General features: G+C 31.5%; 1 protein-coding gene across 10 annotated transcripts in view; it reads right to left on the bottom strand.

Moving 5' to 3' along the window:
- Csnk1g3 (casein kinase 1 gamma 3) overlaps window positions 1-17,060 on the bottom strand; it is a 102,222-nt gene that overhangs the window by 15,263 nt on the left and 69,899 nt on the right. For 2 of the 10 annotated variants that reach the window (XM_047555069.1, XM_047555078.1), the window contains 7 exons: window positions 14,977-15,062; window positions 14,771-14,855; window positions 12,788-12,936; window positions 11,755-11,850; window positions 7,514-7,609; window positions 1,079-1,185; window positions 529-552 (listed from right to left, as the gene is read on the bottom strand). In XM_047555069.1, the coding sequence (XP_047411025.1) occupies window positions 529-552; window positions 1,079-1,185; window positions 7,514-7,609; window positions 11,755-11,850; window positions 12,788-12,936; window positions 14,771-14,855; window positions 14,977-15,062 (643 nt within the window). Of the gene's footprint in view, window positions 1-524; window positions 553-1,078; window positions 1,186-7,513; window positions 7,610-11,754; window positions 11,851-12,787; window positions 12,937-14,770; window positions 14,856-14,976; window positions 15,063-17,060 lie in introns of those variants that run through there. The other 8 variants (XM_047555071.1, XM_047555070.1, XM_047555074.1 and 5 more) reach the window with 8 other exon arrangements.

The raw sequence follows: 17,060 nt of genomic DNA on the forward strand, positions 1-17,060 counted from the left end.
GTGATTATCAGAACTATTTAGAGGATTTCTAAATTACTCTGTTGCGACAGCTTAAAAAGAAATTTACCAATATGGTATGCAATGACAATAAATAATTGGTTAGTAGGTGAAATACTGTTTTAGTGATGCTATGGGGGAAGGGGTATCTGCTATGCATATTTAATAATGACAAACAGGAAAAAAAGAAAGCTTAACTCAAAAGCCTATCTATTTAAAGTATCAAAAACCCAGTGTTAGAAAACGAATGCATAAGCAAAAGCAGCATTCACATACCATCTATGCAATTAAAAAGTGCCCCAAAATTAATGTCACTTGACAGAAGACAGTTGTAGTAGGCAAAAAAGCTCCTCAATTATTTCTTGCTTCTAAAGAGCTGATGGTAATGACAGCGAATATGAATTTCAGGTAACTTTTACCAATTGTAGCTTCTAGGTTAAAAGGTTTGTTTAAAAAAAAAAAAAGCAGTGCTAAATCTTTGAAATTATAGTCAATGGAGCTATTTCTGCCTGCCTACACTTGAAAACTCACCACATGTTCAACACTTTCTGGCAGCTATATCCACACACACACACAAAAAAAAAAAAAAAAAAAAAAAATATAAGAGAGACAGAGAGAGAGAGAGAAAGAGAAAGAGATCATCAGAAATAGCCCACAGTGAAATGATCACATTATTTTTTCATGCCTAATTTTTCCAAGCAACATTATTATCATTTATATTTTTTAAACTAACAGTAAAGCATGCAACATTCTAGAAAGAAATTGATTCTTAAGCTTATAGAAAAATATAATCAATAATACAGGAATAACTTTCATGCAAAACTCCTAAATATTAAAAACTAAAAATATATTATTCTTATAAACAAGAATGATACAGTTCTTAAAATATTTATTATTAATTATTTACTGAAATAACACTATTTTAAATTTAGTGATTAAAATAATTAAGTATACCACTTATTTGGCATGCATTTATTCCCTGAAAAAAATTCTCTCTGAAATAATTGTATATGACTATAAATCTCAAACATGCAGAGTGTAAGAAACAAAGTTACTAAAAACAAGCAAAATGAATACATACTTGGTTTCATCCATCACTTCTACCTCTGTAGGGGCTGTGATGGGTGCATTTGAACGTCCTGCAGTAGGGTCATCTGTGTTTAACTCTCCATTTGTGGAACTTACAACCTGTTAAAAAAATTTAAAAAAAAAAAAGGAAAAAATATATACATATATATCACATACATATATACACTAAGTAAAGGTTAAATTAGAAAGTTAATAGGAAGAGTACAAAACAATTAGTAGGAAGCTGTTCATAAGTGAATATAGTAATAAGTTTAGCATTTTATTGAAAATAAAGTCATACTACTTGCATCTTCAACTTACTTCCCTTCCATCTTAAAATTTGTCTTCTATCTCCCTCTTCCTGGTTTAAAAAGCTAGCTCCTCCACTAAAGTCTCAATCAGTTCCTTCTTGTATACCCCTTGTCTTTGCTGCATTGCTACCTCAGGAGTTACTTTCCTTGAAATTTTTCACATTGTTCCTTCTGATGGAGCCTTCACTTCAATCTGTAATCATGCTCAGGTCTCCATCGCCTACTGACCATTTAAAGAAATGGTAACACCACTCATCTTCATAGTTGTTCAAGCCCCAAATGTAGGAATCATAGTGATTCCTCTTTGAATTAAACCCCACATCTAATTCATAAGTAGGTCCTATTAAATCTTCCCCAAACATATCCCATATCTAATCAGTTCTTCTCAGTTCTATTACTATTTCGGCTCTATTAACAAGCCACCATATGTTCTCTGGTAAAATAAGAGTAAAAAGCCTATTAACTGGTCTGATTTTACTTGTACACCAAGTAAAATGTATTATTCACAGAGCAACCACAGTGCTCCTTTTAAGATACCAACTGGGTATATTCCCTGCTTAAAACTCTCCAACTATTGGTTTCCCATTTCACTTAGAATAAAAATCTATACTCTTCCTCAATTGACAAAGTCCCTCATGACATGATACTTGCCTAACTTCTCTGATCTCAACACCACTTTCCCTTCCATTCAATGTTATGTACCTCTATATGTCACAACATGTTTATAGTCAATGATTTTTAAAAGCAAATTAATATACTTTTCAAATATTAATCTTCCTCCCCACCTAGGACTGAGAATGAACCCAAGGCCTCATGCACAACTCTACCACTGAGCTACATTCCCAGCTATACTTTCCAAATACAATGAATTATACAAACTGTACTTCTATTTTCCTAATTTCTATTTAGTCTCTTATAAACATGATTACCAAGTACACAGTAGAAGCTCAACATAATCTACTAATTAACCAGACCTCAAATCTATCAATAAAATATTAGAAATACTAAAACACTACATGTTTTACTTGTGCACTCAGCTTTTTCTAAAAACCTTCTATTTTTAAAAGCACACTAAAAATTGACATATAGTTTCAAAGAGTTTGCTGGACTTGTTCAAGGATACACGTTATTACTTGAAACCAACTTTCTTACAGAGTCTTAAAAACTGTAGCCAGAGCTACAATTGATATTCTTTATATTCCAACAGATGACCCTTGAGTATAGGACATTTTCATGAACTTTCAACAAAAAGTCACCAAAACAGATTTTCAACTTAACTTTTACTTACAAAGGTATTAATTAGAACATAAATTTCTCTGATCATTCAAGTCTTAAATAACATTTAAATAACATTCATAACATTTAAAGATACTGCTTTAAATGTTATTATAAAAGAATATCAGAATAAGTTAATACCTTGCCCCAATGATAACTGAAAATGAATTTCCTAAGCTAAACTAAAGGAGATAAACTGGAAAATATTTACACCTGCCTTCAGGTGACTACACAAGTGACTGCACTCCTTCATTACCTCTCTTGCAATTTCAGTATCCCAAAAAACTATGGATAAAATGTGATTATAATAATCACTCAATTTTGTTCCTTGTTAGTAACTCTATATTTTCCAAGATTTTATAGAGACAGCTGAAACCCAAGTTTAGAAATGTTTTAGAAAGGTCAGCATTCAGAATTAGTGTTTAACTGAGAACTGAGTGAGATATGGCAAATATTACTCCTGACATTTCATCATGTATGTTTTCTCACAACTACAAGATATATTTTTCCAATTCTTTTCCTGTTATCATCATTTGTATTTATATTTCTGATGCTATACTGCAAAAATATCAGACTACTTATTACAATTAATGTTATCCTTTATTTTCCTTAATAGCGCCTGACCGCACAATATGTCTTTTGCACCATTTGTGATTGTACTCCTTTCTTCCTTCCAATAGCTCAAAATCCTATCATTCCTTTGTTTCAAACTAAAGACTTTCAAACAAGAGATTTCCAAACTATCATGAGGTACACTACTTACTATGTAACATGGTTTTTCAGTACAGTAGTGTCCTTAAACATATATATCTTCTTCTCTCTGCTCAGTTTCCTGCCTCTCAGCTTTATAGGATCAGATTATCAGGCAGCACTGAGTTCAATGGCACTGTGCTATAGTAAAAAGAACAGCTACAATGGAATTAGAGACTACCATTATCTACTACTAGTGGAATATATTTAAAACTAATTTTAGAGATCTGATCTGTCAGAATATGTAGAAACATATTAAAAAGAGAATAATTGAACTCATCCTTTCCCCTCAGCACCCAAACCCAACTAAACTCTACTTTCTAATTATTTTTCAAGCACTCTCATTTCTCTTCATCTCCCTTACCATTGTTCCTCAGCTACAGACTTTTGATAGCTGTAGTTCAGATTTCTCTTCCTCCAATTGAGTCTTTAGTTAAAGTAGTCTTTAGAAAACACCACTCCAGACAAGTTAGTCCCCTACCAAGTTCCTCAGCTACTCAATATCTTAGGAATAAAGTCCAAATTTAATAAGACAATCTATTAGAGCCTTCATGATTTGCTTCCTGCCTACCTCTCTCATTTCTCAATGGCCACCAAAATGAATTCAATTACTCAATGTGTCTCTATCCTCCATGACTTATGCATGTTGTCTTCTCAGGCTGGTTGGTACATGTGTCTCCTGAACCCTTCCACCTTCTTCAGCTGATTAACTCCTGCCAGTTCTTTAGGTCTCAATTTATCTAGCAATCACTTTTTCTGGGAAATTTTGACCCACTAAATGCAGGTTAGGTGCTTTTCCTATATATGTTTCTAGCACTTTGTGCCATCTCTACTTATTACACAACCCTTTTATTACCCTCCTCTACTGACTCAAACCTCCATGGAGATAGGTATTGTATCTTTGTGTTCTTCCTTTCATGAAAGAGCCTAGAGCAGTGCCTAGCACCTAGTAATCATTTATAGAGATTTTTTATGAATAAGGATAAAAAAACTGAATGTGACGAGTCTGTTTCTCAGTCATACTCATTACCAATGATTCTAAGGGGGAACACAGATGGCATAATCAATTGATTTTGCTAGGGGTTTTCTAAAACACACATAGACCACGAATAGATTCAAAATAAAATCTTTAGATATTTGAATATTATTCTTAGTCTCTTTAGTAGGTACATTTCAAAGTTACAACTGTGAATTAATATGATTTCACTAAGAAAACAATTTAAAAAATTCCATTTGGCTAAGCCTCTCTATACTTCACCTCCCAGAAAGGCATTTCTTACTTTATAAAAACAAAAGATTCTATTTATCTACTACTAAGTCCCAGCCTCCATGCTAAATACTTTTTTAAATTACATTTTAACAATAAAACCATGAGGTAGATGTAGATATATTAATAAACATCCTCCTTTTACTGATAATTTGAGACAGAGAATTTGAACCAAATCTGACTCCAGTCACTGTGCTTTTAACCAGTGCCATCAACATGGTAACTTGCATGCCTGGTCTGTTATATAATTCTGGAAAGGCAGGGATTTCAAGTTTAGACTCTGCTCCTTAGTTTCTATTGAAACACATCTGAAATAACAAATACCTGCAGATCTTTTGGTAGGTCAAAAATTGTGAGAGATTTCACCCTGAACACCCTGAACAGCCTGAATAGCCTGTTCAGATTTAGCTCTGAACAGCCTGAAATACTTTACATTGTGGCACTGACAATGATCAGTCCTATGGAATAAAGTGTAGTGATGAGAGAGGAAAGCCACAGACTCAGAATGGCTCATTTCATTTCTAATTGCTAATACTGCTTCTGAGTATCTTGAATCTATTATCACATTTTGTTACTGAGTAGTCACCTACTTTTTATTGAAATGACTTTGAGAAAATATATGGTATGCCTTTAGTATTTACTGAGAATACTTTTTTAATTGTCATATAAAGCCACTGTAGTTCTAGAAAAATCAATTCTTGATGACCATGAAAAATCTCAAAGCGAATTGCTTTCATACTTTTTTACTAGTAAAAAGTACTGTGGGGTCTGGGAAGTGAAGTTCAGTGGTAGAGTGTTTGCCTAGCATGTGCAAAAGCCTTGGATTTGATTCCCAAAAATAAAAATTTTTATCTCTTCCCTTTAGTAGACAGAGTGACAGAAGACATTATCTCCCTTTCTGCCTTCATTCATGACCACCTATAGTATTCAACTGTAACAATCATATTAGCTTACATTTTAAGTACTTTTTCCCTCTTATTAGTTTTAATTTATAATTTTACTAGTCCAAGTATACAAGTATCATATTATAACACTCTAAATAATTCTAAAAATATGAAGGATATAAATTAAAAAATGAATTCAGTATTTTTGCACTGGAATAACACTTAAGCATTATCCTACTTAGGGTGTTGGTAAATTTTTATTAACTTCTTTAATGTCCATTATTAGGGCAAGTTTAATATAAAATATATTCATGAAGTCAATGAAAATAGAATATAATTTCTTGTTTTATCTATATATTTTGTGTATTACTATAATTCTAGTAAGTAAATTGATTAGTTGTTGAATATTAGGATGAGGTCAGATGGAATCTCTATAGACAGATAAGTTTTAGAGGGAAATGAGGAGAAACAAGAAAAGTACATATAGCTGTGTGAAAACATGGGGAAAAAACAGAACAGGAAGTACTGAGCCAATAATCAAACTCATTCACCCTTAGACAATCCAAAGCAATACAATGAGCCATCTTTGGGAATCATATAAGAATAAGAAGAGACTAAGAAAATAAATTTGTGGTAACAGCACAGAAGCAGCAGAAAAGATTTCTAACAGTGCCCTAATTGTTGCAGATTCTCCTGAACAATGAATAAAACTTGCTATAATGCATACATAGAAACTCAGAAACATGTAAACACATATAGAGACATACTGGATGCAGTTTTTGTTACATAATTAAACACAATTTGCTCAATTCACTTTTCCAATGATATGAACTGAGGATGTTAAAAAGTTTTACAATTCAGGCATGCTTATCTGAGTCTTTCAGGCCAGACTTATAAAAGTATTCAAATACTTCTACTTATGAAAATTCTATATGCTACACTACAAAAATGCTATAAAAATAGTTGGTTACATTATTTAAATGACCTCTAAAATTAGCTCTAAAACATGAGTGCTTGTAAGATTTAATCATTAAATGATTTCAGAATTTAAGTAAAGAATAAAATTTGGAGTATAGATTCAACTGATTAAATATATATTAAGAAAAATGCAAAATTGACAAAATACAACGGAAAATTATTTAAGTAGAAATATGTCAATAAAAAAAGATTCTAAAATGAATTAACAATTGTTGTTTCAATATTCTTTAAGCCAGCATTTAGAATACCTTAAAACAACATTTTAAAAGACATATTCCATCATCTTTTCCTATTTCTAAAATATACACAAATGATTAAAATTTAGAGGTCATGGGAGGGCAGACTACAGCAGCTGTCCCTAATTGTATAAAAAAAAAAAAAAAAAAGAGAAAAGGAACAAATCTTAAATAAAGAGCTACTTTAAATTTGTGTAAAAATCCACACAATTTATTGAATAAGAATTTTCATGAAAATTATTTTTTCTAAATACAAACAATATGCCCCATTATAAAAATCAGGGTCATGTTTATTTGACCAATTAATCACAATGTATATTCTGAATATAAGGATTTTAAAAAGTTAGATATCTAAAAATTAAGTCTGAAGGAGGCAAATGAAAGGGAAAGGTATAAAAATGTTTTATCACTTAAAACAATAAGAATTAGATTACTGAAAAATCAAGTATAACACATTTCAAGAAATATAGTTCATTTTTCTAATCTGTTATGAGTATGACTTAAACATTATTGCATATACTTGCAAAAAATGAACAAAGGCAAAAATCTTAGTATCCCTGGTGGTCTTTCCACACTGTGTTAATTTGTTGTTTCTATTCTTTTTGGTTAAATAACAAAAGAAAAGAATTATTAATAGAATTCAGCAACAAGCTTCCCATTAGGATATGAAATCATGCCACAAGTTCCAAAAAAGGGTTAGTTGTATAAATTTGGGGAATAATCACTCATGCAAAAATCAGAAAATACCTGTACCGAGCCACCATGTCTGTCTGCTGCAAGGTGAGCTCTCAAATGGTGGGGATTTGCCTGCTGGGAGTCCCAAGCTGCCCTGTGGTCTGCCGACTGCCATTTATTTAATGCATGTGGCATGCATGGAAGAAGAAAAACCCAATATGTTAAACATCTCATCCTCATAATATATAAAGCAAATGTACAAAAGGAAATTCAAAATACCCTTACTATTTTGAATCAAGTGCAGTTACCTTTGCACATGGAATGTGGAGAGATTTTAACTAAATTGCTAAATTGTGTAATGATCAACAATAAAAATAAAATAGAACCATAACATTTTAGAAGTCAGAGGACTTTGGTGTCAAAGACTCCTCTAACTTTATAAATAAAGTTTAACAACCAAGGATGTAAAATCAGCATGCCCGAGAAAGCATTCCAAATAAATTAGGAGTGCAACAAAAGGCCATCCAGTATACTTTCTTATGGTATAAGTCCATACTGGTTTTCTCATGAGGAGGTTTTTTTTTTTTTTTTTTGGCGGGGTGGGGCAGACCAGGGATTGAATTCAGGGGTACCTGACCACTGAGCCACATCACCAGCCCTATTTTGTATTTTATTTAGGGACAGGGTCTCACTGAGTTGCTTAGCACCTCACTTTTGCTGAGGCTGGCTTTGAACTCACGATCCTCCTGCCTCAGCCTCCTGAGCGGCTGGGATTATAGGAATGCATCACTGTACCCAGCATGAGGAGTTATTTTTAACAATGTAAAAAATAGTTCTTAAAAACTGTATTTGGGGGGCTGGGGATATAGTTCAGTTGGTAGAGTGCTGGTCTCGAAAGCACAAGGCCCTGGGTTCAATCCCCAGCACTGCAAAAAAATTTAAAAAAAAAAAAAAAACTGTAATTGGGGGCTGCAGTTGTGGCTCAGTGGTAGAACACTTGCCTAGAATGCGTGAGACACTGGGTTCAATCCTCAGCACCACATAAAAATAAAAGTATTGTGTCCACCTACAACTAAAAAATAATTTTTTTTAAAAAAGTGTAATTGAAGTCTTGGAAAAATTTTTCTTGTTGCTCAGTATTCTGTTTCTGATTGTATGGATGACAAGAAAAAACAGAAAAGTTATTTAAAAAATGAGGAGAACTATATAAAATACTATGAGACTATAACAAAACACTTTTTTTTAAAGTGACAAATCTACATATATGAATCCATTTGCTTTTTTCATCTTATCTTTTCTAATATGGTTCAGATCAAAGAGCCTACTTCTGTGAAACAGGCCCAAAATTCTTAATCTTTTTAGATCCCCTGGCAAATCTATATGCCAATAACCACAGACTAGTAACAACCTGCTAGTAGTAGGTAATGTCTTAAAAGGGGTCAACTTCTATATTTCAGGAAAATATTAAACAGTGCTAGAAATTAGGAGGGACAAGACTACAATATTTTAGTCCTTACATATTTGGTTCTGCATTAGTTACTTTGTATGTGCCATCACATTTTGAGATGGATATCACCATCCCCATTTTACAGATGAAGACGTTGAAACACTGAACACTTTGAGAAGGTCACAAAACTAGCAAGGGGAACATCAGGGATTCCAACTCAGTGCCCACTGCTTTTTCAAAAAATCTATCTAGCTCCTTACCACAATTACATATATTCTAAAGTCTTCTGTGCACTTTTTTTCCACCCAAAATCAACAGAATCTTGCTATGAAGTACCAAGTATAACAAGCTAGAAGAAGCCCAAGTGAAAGGGTGGCCAAAGCTACCATTTTGGGGGACAGATGTTAAATTCAAGTATTAGACATGAATAAATAAATGTGCTGGCACGCACAGTCCTAAATTAAATTATATAATACAAAATTATATACTCTGTGGCATTAAGTATGTCATCAAAACAATTATGATGGTTCTATAGTATCCTTTCATTTAACCAACTCTAAATTCATAACAAGAATTAAACAGATTTAAATTTTACACTGAAACAAATTAGATGAAGTCAAATCTAAACAATATGAAAAAATGAAAATGATGTTAAAATTGAGACAAATATCTACGGTAACAGGCAACATTCTGGGGTCACAAAATTCTCTAAAAATATAGTAAAAAGTTACACACACTTTACTCAGAATAAACAACTACATGTACCTGACATTTTACATACAATTGTAAAATCCCTTAACTTCAACAACTGATTCCAGGTTATCAATAATTTATCTGAGGATAAAAGGTTTCAGTCATTTGAAAGAATTAACTTTTTTCTCCTCTGGGATTGTGAATTGTGGGTTTCTCATAAGACTTTTAAATATTTATTGATGTACAGATTTTTAAGAAGTTTTTTCTAGATATACAAATATTCTATAATGAGATTCTGTATATTCAGATCTCAAATTCAGCATATAAGCCTATCCTAAAGATTTACTGAAAATTCATATACATAATCTGCATTTTATATATATATATATAAAACCTCCCTACATTTAGTGCAATGAGGACTGCACATATAAAATATAGTTCCCACCCTCAGTGAGCTTACAATCTAACAAATAAGACATGTCTGAAATACGTAGAAGTTTAGAGAATAATTTATTATTGATCTTCTTTCAAGTACACTCAAGAAATGAACTACAGTTTAGAAAACATAAATGCTTAAGCCTCAACTTCTGAGTCATTTTTTTTCTATATTCAGCATGTCATAAGAGCACTCAGGTTATCAACTAATTAAAATCTATACTTGAATTGGTTTATATGGGACAATTTTTATTGTACCAATTCTTCTATGTCAAAATTTGAAAACTTACCTTTTAAATTTGTTAAACACCCCCTAAAATACAGCATTTTATTTTGCTATGTAGTTTTTAATAAAAGTTACTGTCCTTTAATTATCATGTCATTTTAACCATCACTTGAACTTGATGGGATAAAAGATGTAAAAGTGAAAAACAACAACACATTGTCTTTCTCCAAAAAGGTCTGTAACTAAAAGTTTATAAATCCTCCTTAACTCAAGGTGAGAGCAAAACTTTTAAGCCAAGACAGCAAAGATAGATAAATGAAAACACTGCTCAAAAATTTCAACAGCTTTCCATTCCCTTTACCGAGAAATATAAATTCCTCATTCTCAATCAATACTCCATGCCTTGTCTTAAACTTATTCCCTGCTCTGAACTGTACTGTTTGGGGGCTGGGGTTGTAGCTCAGTGGTAGAGTGCTTGCCTATGTGGGGCACTGGGTTCGATCTTCAGCACCTCATAAAAATAAAGGTATTGTGTCCATTTATAACTAAAAATGTGTTTTAAAAAAACTGGATTATTTGCTATTCCCCAAATTCTATAATTCCATATTTTTAAACCTCTGCTTTTTGCTTAACTGTTATCTTGCCTCAAAATGCCTTTATTCCCTTCCATTATTTGCCTTTAACAATTCCATTCATTTTTAGGTCCTTCTCAAAAGCCACATTCTCCATAAAAATCTTCACGAGATTCTCACATATTCATATACCTCTCCATGGCACTTTGTTAATAGATTTCACACAATATAAAATATTCTTCTTTGAAATGTAGTTATTTGTGCATTTATTGCAATAATCATGATAAAAGTAATACCAGTCACAAAGGTGGAGATTTACTGAAAGCGCATTATATGCTAGGAATTAACAATCATTACTTCCATTTTATAGAGGAAGATAATGAAGATTTCAGAGATTAATTAATTTTCCCAGGGTCAAGTCACATCCATTTTGGTCTGATACCAGAGACTGAGCTCTGAACTAAATACTGCTCTTAGTCACTCATTACAACACCGTTTTTTAAATAATTTAGAATTTTTTCCATATTTTTATTGGTGCATTATAGTACACAATTTCTTATAAATTATACTGTTTTATCTCTGCATTTCTAAATAAATAAGCAAAAAATGCTTTAAACAGCAGAAACTCAGTGAATAATTTATTGAACTAAACAAGACTACAGTTAGATCAAGTGGTATTATAACTCATTCCAGTATGATATCAAAATACTTCTATACTAATAAAATATCAAATATGGCTCAAAATTATATTAATTTATACCACTAATCAGGAATTTACAATTAAACATTATAATATTATTAAATTAATACTGAAAACTAGGAGAAATAATTTATCAACCCTTAATATTTGTATGTATAATGTATTATCTATTGAAGAAAAAGGTATGCATTTCAATGTTGAAACAAATTAAGATAAATATATCTAAAAAGGGCATCAAACCTGATTTTTGGATTGTTGCATCTTATCTCTGTGTTGATGTGCTTCTCTGTTTGATGATAGAGCAGGATCTTGCTGAACTGCTCCCACTGGAGTAGGCTACAATATAATAACAAGTGGTATTGATATATTCTACTTTAGAAATCTTATTTAAAATCCTTTCTTTAGCCACTTAAAAGGGTCAAGGAAAAAAGCAAAGAAAACATAACTATTACTTTAAAAGTTTTTGAAACATTTAAATACTTTTTTAAATATTTATTTTTATATCCACAAAAGACCTTCAATGCTGTCATTACTTTTAGGTTACATTTGTATAGCAAAAATGAAAATATATTTATCTTTAAAGTAAAAATAGAATAAACTATTTTAATAAAATTAAAGGAATAAGTTTTTTTAAATAAAATTAACAAAATCACTTACTTTCAATGTTTGACTTAGAGATGAGACTTACAAAAATTCTTAAATTTCAAAGTATTACACAGTAAGCTAACCCACGAAAATATGTCATACCAAAAATGTATACCTGAAGCCAGCAGCAGTGGCATATGCCTAATGGAATATGGCATAATTCCAGCAACTCAGAAGGCTAAGGCAGGAGGATCACAAATTTGAGGCCAGCCCTGGCAAGTTCAAGACCTACTTGAGCCACTGAGCCAGAAGTTGTCTCCAAATAAAAATTAAAAAGAGCTGGGGATATAGCTCAGTGATAAAGTGCCTCTGGGTTCAATCCCCAATACTATTAAAGGAAAAAGCGAAAACAAAAACAAAAACGTAGACTTTATATTAAGAACCAAATAGGGATGAAAAGTTCAAACTAACTCATCATTCTAAAAAGCAGGCAGTCCAAATGTAGAACTTCTAGAAAATATAAGGAATAACAATGTAATGTCACCAGAAGAAATGTCCCCAAATGGGAAACAAAATGAATCCTCTTAAAAAATTACCTGTTCTCAACTCTTTTCAACTGAAGGATTTGCACTGCTGTTAAAAAGAAAATAAATACTATAAATAATGTTTTCCTATATAGCATACTCACCAACTGTTTACCAATCCAGTCATATTCATAATCAAACATATATCCTTTTCGATCAAACAAGTCAGTAAAAAGCTTTCTCAGGTAGTCATAATCTGGCTTTTCAAAAAAATCTAGCCTTCTTACATAACGAAGATATGTTGCCATTTCTTCTAGAAAAGAAAAAAAAAAGTATTCTGACATTTCTATATAATCTTTAATAATAAGATTATTTTAAATGTTTACAAGAACCCTGTATCATGAAAACATGAAAATGAGCAAAATTATATTTCAATTTAAAATTTTCTGAGTTTGATGACAACAAAAAAAGGGGAGAAAAAAGTGTAAGAAAGGCAATAAGGACAAAAGACAAGTGAGAAGTTTAATTTAGCACTATTTTTGCTTCATTTCATTAGCAGACTATAAGTTCCACTTTTATAATATTTTTAATAGAAATCTTAAACCATACATGTTAAATTAGCAGCTTAATAATGCATAATTATGAATCATAAAGCATCATACTCAGAGCATAAATTTAAATATTTAAAACACTGGTGGGAACTGATTTATATGTAAGCATTTGTACTAGACTGCTGGATTTCCTTTAGAATCAGTGACATACACAAATTGACCAATAGGAAATTCAAATTCCTAAAAGGCTAAAACACACCTCAGAAATAAAATACAAGAGGAGAGTGTAAGTCTTCACTTAATTTCTGGTCAGACAAGCAACGATTATTCAATAATATACAAATCTCTGCAAATCAATAAAAATTCCAAATGTATCAGGTAAATATTTTTTTAAAGGTCATGTCATATTTTCCAAGAGGAAAAGAAGTGGGAAGGGAGACATACAAAGCAACAGGCAAAATGGTGAGTAATTAGTTTAAAAAAAAAAAAAAAAAAAAAGTATTACACCTCAGCAAATAGAAAGTGACTATAGGAAGAGCTCGAGGGATATAAATTTTCTCCTACCTCTGACACGGAGACCTAGCTGCTTTTCTGCTACAATTCATAGTAGTCAGGAAAAGAGTGGTACACAGCTGAACAGGCAACAATAGTGGTGCCCACTGATTTTCATCACAGAGTGACTCTCACTATTCCACTTTCAGACTAATCACTTAGCTTAACTACTTCAGTACCTCCATTTTCCATTGTGAATTTTATGACAGCCAGCCAATCTGCCTACACCTAAACTGCTAGTACTTTCAACCAATGTTTATTTAATTTTCCATTTCTAGAGGTTAGAGCAAGAAAGAAAAACATAATTAAAGTTTGCTGACAATGAATTATAAACAAGCATAAGAAAAGGCTCAAATTATACTGATATTATCACAATAATGCCAGCATTGTACAGAACCAATTAATACTGAAGTGAGACAGGAACTTAGTCCTGTATCTTCAAATTCAATTCTTTTAATATTGTTGCACAAATCACAGTAGGTATTTTAATACATTATTAATAAATTATTCTCATTTCTTAGCTGATTTGAAACTTTAAATTTTTGTTGGTTTAATTGGAATTGACATAAATCTACCAGGAAAAACAGTATTTGCATAAATATATATAGCTCTCCAATATAAAATTAGCCTAAAGCTAGTAAAGTCCGTAAGGTTTTACTGTACTTTGAAAACTAAACCAAGTCCTACTCTGAAACTACAGTTTTGAATCTGACATAACTATGCAACTAACAGCGTACACTAAAACTTTATAGTTGGCATAAGTTAGCAAGTATTTTTAACTTAATAAAAATATGCCACTAAAAAAATACTACTTCAACTGGCATTAGTTAATAATATTAATGGAGAAATTTTCTTTTAAGATCATCTTGCAAAAGCAAATACACAAACTGTCCCTGTGGCCTATGAATCAATTATTGACAACTTTTAAATCACAAATTTCTCATCTTTTTTAAGGCATGAAAAAAATGTATAAACTTAAGCAGTCAAAATTAACAATATGGTTTTCTGTGTAGAAACACATTTATCAATTGGCATTATTTTTACCTGGAAAATTTTCACATAATACTTCTATTGGTGTAGCTCGTTTTGTATCTCCAATTTTCTGATACCTCTCTTTTAATGTGTCAGCCTAAAATGAAAAAAAAGAATCCTGAGAATGTGGTAATTTTAAAATTATTATGTTGGAAAAATAGACCTTAATATATAATTAGTATTTTATGAAATTTAATAAGGAAATACAAAACAATTACCTTTAAGCCTTGCCAAGGAAGACTGCCTCTCAGAAAATACATGAACATATGACCTAAAGCTTCTAAATCATCTCTTCTACTTTGTTCTGAAAGAGAAGAGAAATATAAATTTCACTCTTCTCTAGCAGTTAAGGATGCAAGAATGGAGAATTGATTTTTTTCATTATGCATAAACTCATTTCCAAAAGTTCAATATATAAATACAGATCCAATACCATGTCTTAAGCTGTTTTTACATAAATATTATTGTGCATCTTTAAGATATGCCATTATGATTTGTTAAACGCTATTGTAGATTTATCTATCTGCTTAGGTATATATATTCATGAAAATACAGGCCAAGGGAAAAAGGGTTCCATGATCAAAGAGAGTCACATTAAAGATTTCAGGGGCTGGGGAGATAGCTCAGTTGGTAGAGTGCTTGCCTTATAAGCACAAGGCCCTGAGTTCGATCCCTAGCACCCAAAAAAAAAAAAAAAAAAAAAAAAAAAGATTTCAAATGTGACATATTAAACATTCTTTAACATTATTGACTTTATTATACCCTCCATTTCCTAAACTTACATGAGACCAAAATTTCCATCCCAATACTCTTCAGTAACATTAAACACAATTAGTATTATGTGTAACATATTTTAGGAAACACGCATGTTTGACCAACATTAATAACTCTTCCACTACTACCAAAACAATGCTACTAGAACAAACTGTCATTTTCAAATGGTTGTTTTTGTTTTAGTAACAAAATGTTGGATAGTGCATAGCTGAATGATAATCACAGACTAAGACTTAGATATGTATAGATATTTGCTGATGATATTTCAAAGTTTTATCACTGAAGTTAAATATTTAAGATTTCTTAATGTTTTAAAATAATACAAAATTCTGGCAAATAATGAGAGAGAAAAAGTACTTTGGTAAGAGATGTACGCATGCAAAATATTTTATCCAAATGAATAATCATACAATATAAGCAATACCAAATGCTTTCAGAAAAGCACTTTTTCAAGTACGTCTCTGAAGTAAGACCGAGAAAATACTTTTCAATTTTTACCATGTACTATCATAATATTCTATACTTGACATCTTCAACATCTGCTAAGGTTTAAAGATACATATCTATTATTATTTAATCAATATCTATCCTCCCACCAGACTGCACATTGTAAAAGAGCATGTCTCTCTTGCTCAACATTCTCAAAACTAAGTATGATCATTGGTACATAGAAGATTCTGGGCTTTTAGGTTCTGGGAATCTAAGAATGAAAAGTTATGCAATCAAAAAATATTTCTGAACTCCAGCTGAAAATAAGAATCATCTCTGAAACATCTCAAAAACTCAGCAGGCCTACAGATGGTGACTGATTCCTTGGCTATTATAAAGTGGATAAATGTGCATTTTAAAAGGTTCAGTGTAAGCATGATTCTAAAGTACAGCCAGTTTGATAACCACTGGAAAAGAGACCACTTAGACTAAAGCATTATTTGCATATAACATACCCATGATAAAAGTAAAATTAGCTAAATTTCAACAACACACTTGCATAACTACAACTACAATCAAGCATTGCTAATACTGTAAACAACCTTTGTTAATCTTCCCATCTACAACCTCAGGTTACCACTTATCTGATTTTGTCATTATGAATTAGATTTTATTTTTTATACAGTTTTACATGAATGGAACCACACAGGATAGACTCGTGTTTAAATTCTTTTACTCAGTTAGGTTTTCATGAGTCATTCATGCTGCTCCATGCCTCAGTAGTTCTTTACTTTTTCCCCCTCTAGGATCATTTAATATATATTTTTATATTTTTATATGTTCTTTTTAGATATACAAGACAGTAGAGTGTATTTTGACATAGTATACACAGAAGGAGTATAATTTATTCTAATTAGGATCCCATCCTTGCAGTTGTACATGATGTGGAGTTTCATTGGATATATATTCATATATGAACATAGGAAAGTTATGTCCAATTCATTCCACTCTTTCCTATTCCCCTTTGTCTAATCCAGTGAACTTCTGCTGAGAAGAACAGCACAATCTATTTAACTATTCACTATTGATGATCACTGAG

The sequence above is a fragment of the Sciurus carolinensis genome, chromosome 6, assembly GCF_902686445.1.
Source record: "Sciurus carolinensis chromosome 6, mSciCar1.2, whole genome shotgun sequence".
Classification (NCBI taxonomy): Eukaryota; Metazoa; Chordata; class Mammalia; order Rodentia; family Sciuridae; genus Sciurus; species Sciurus carolinensis.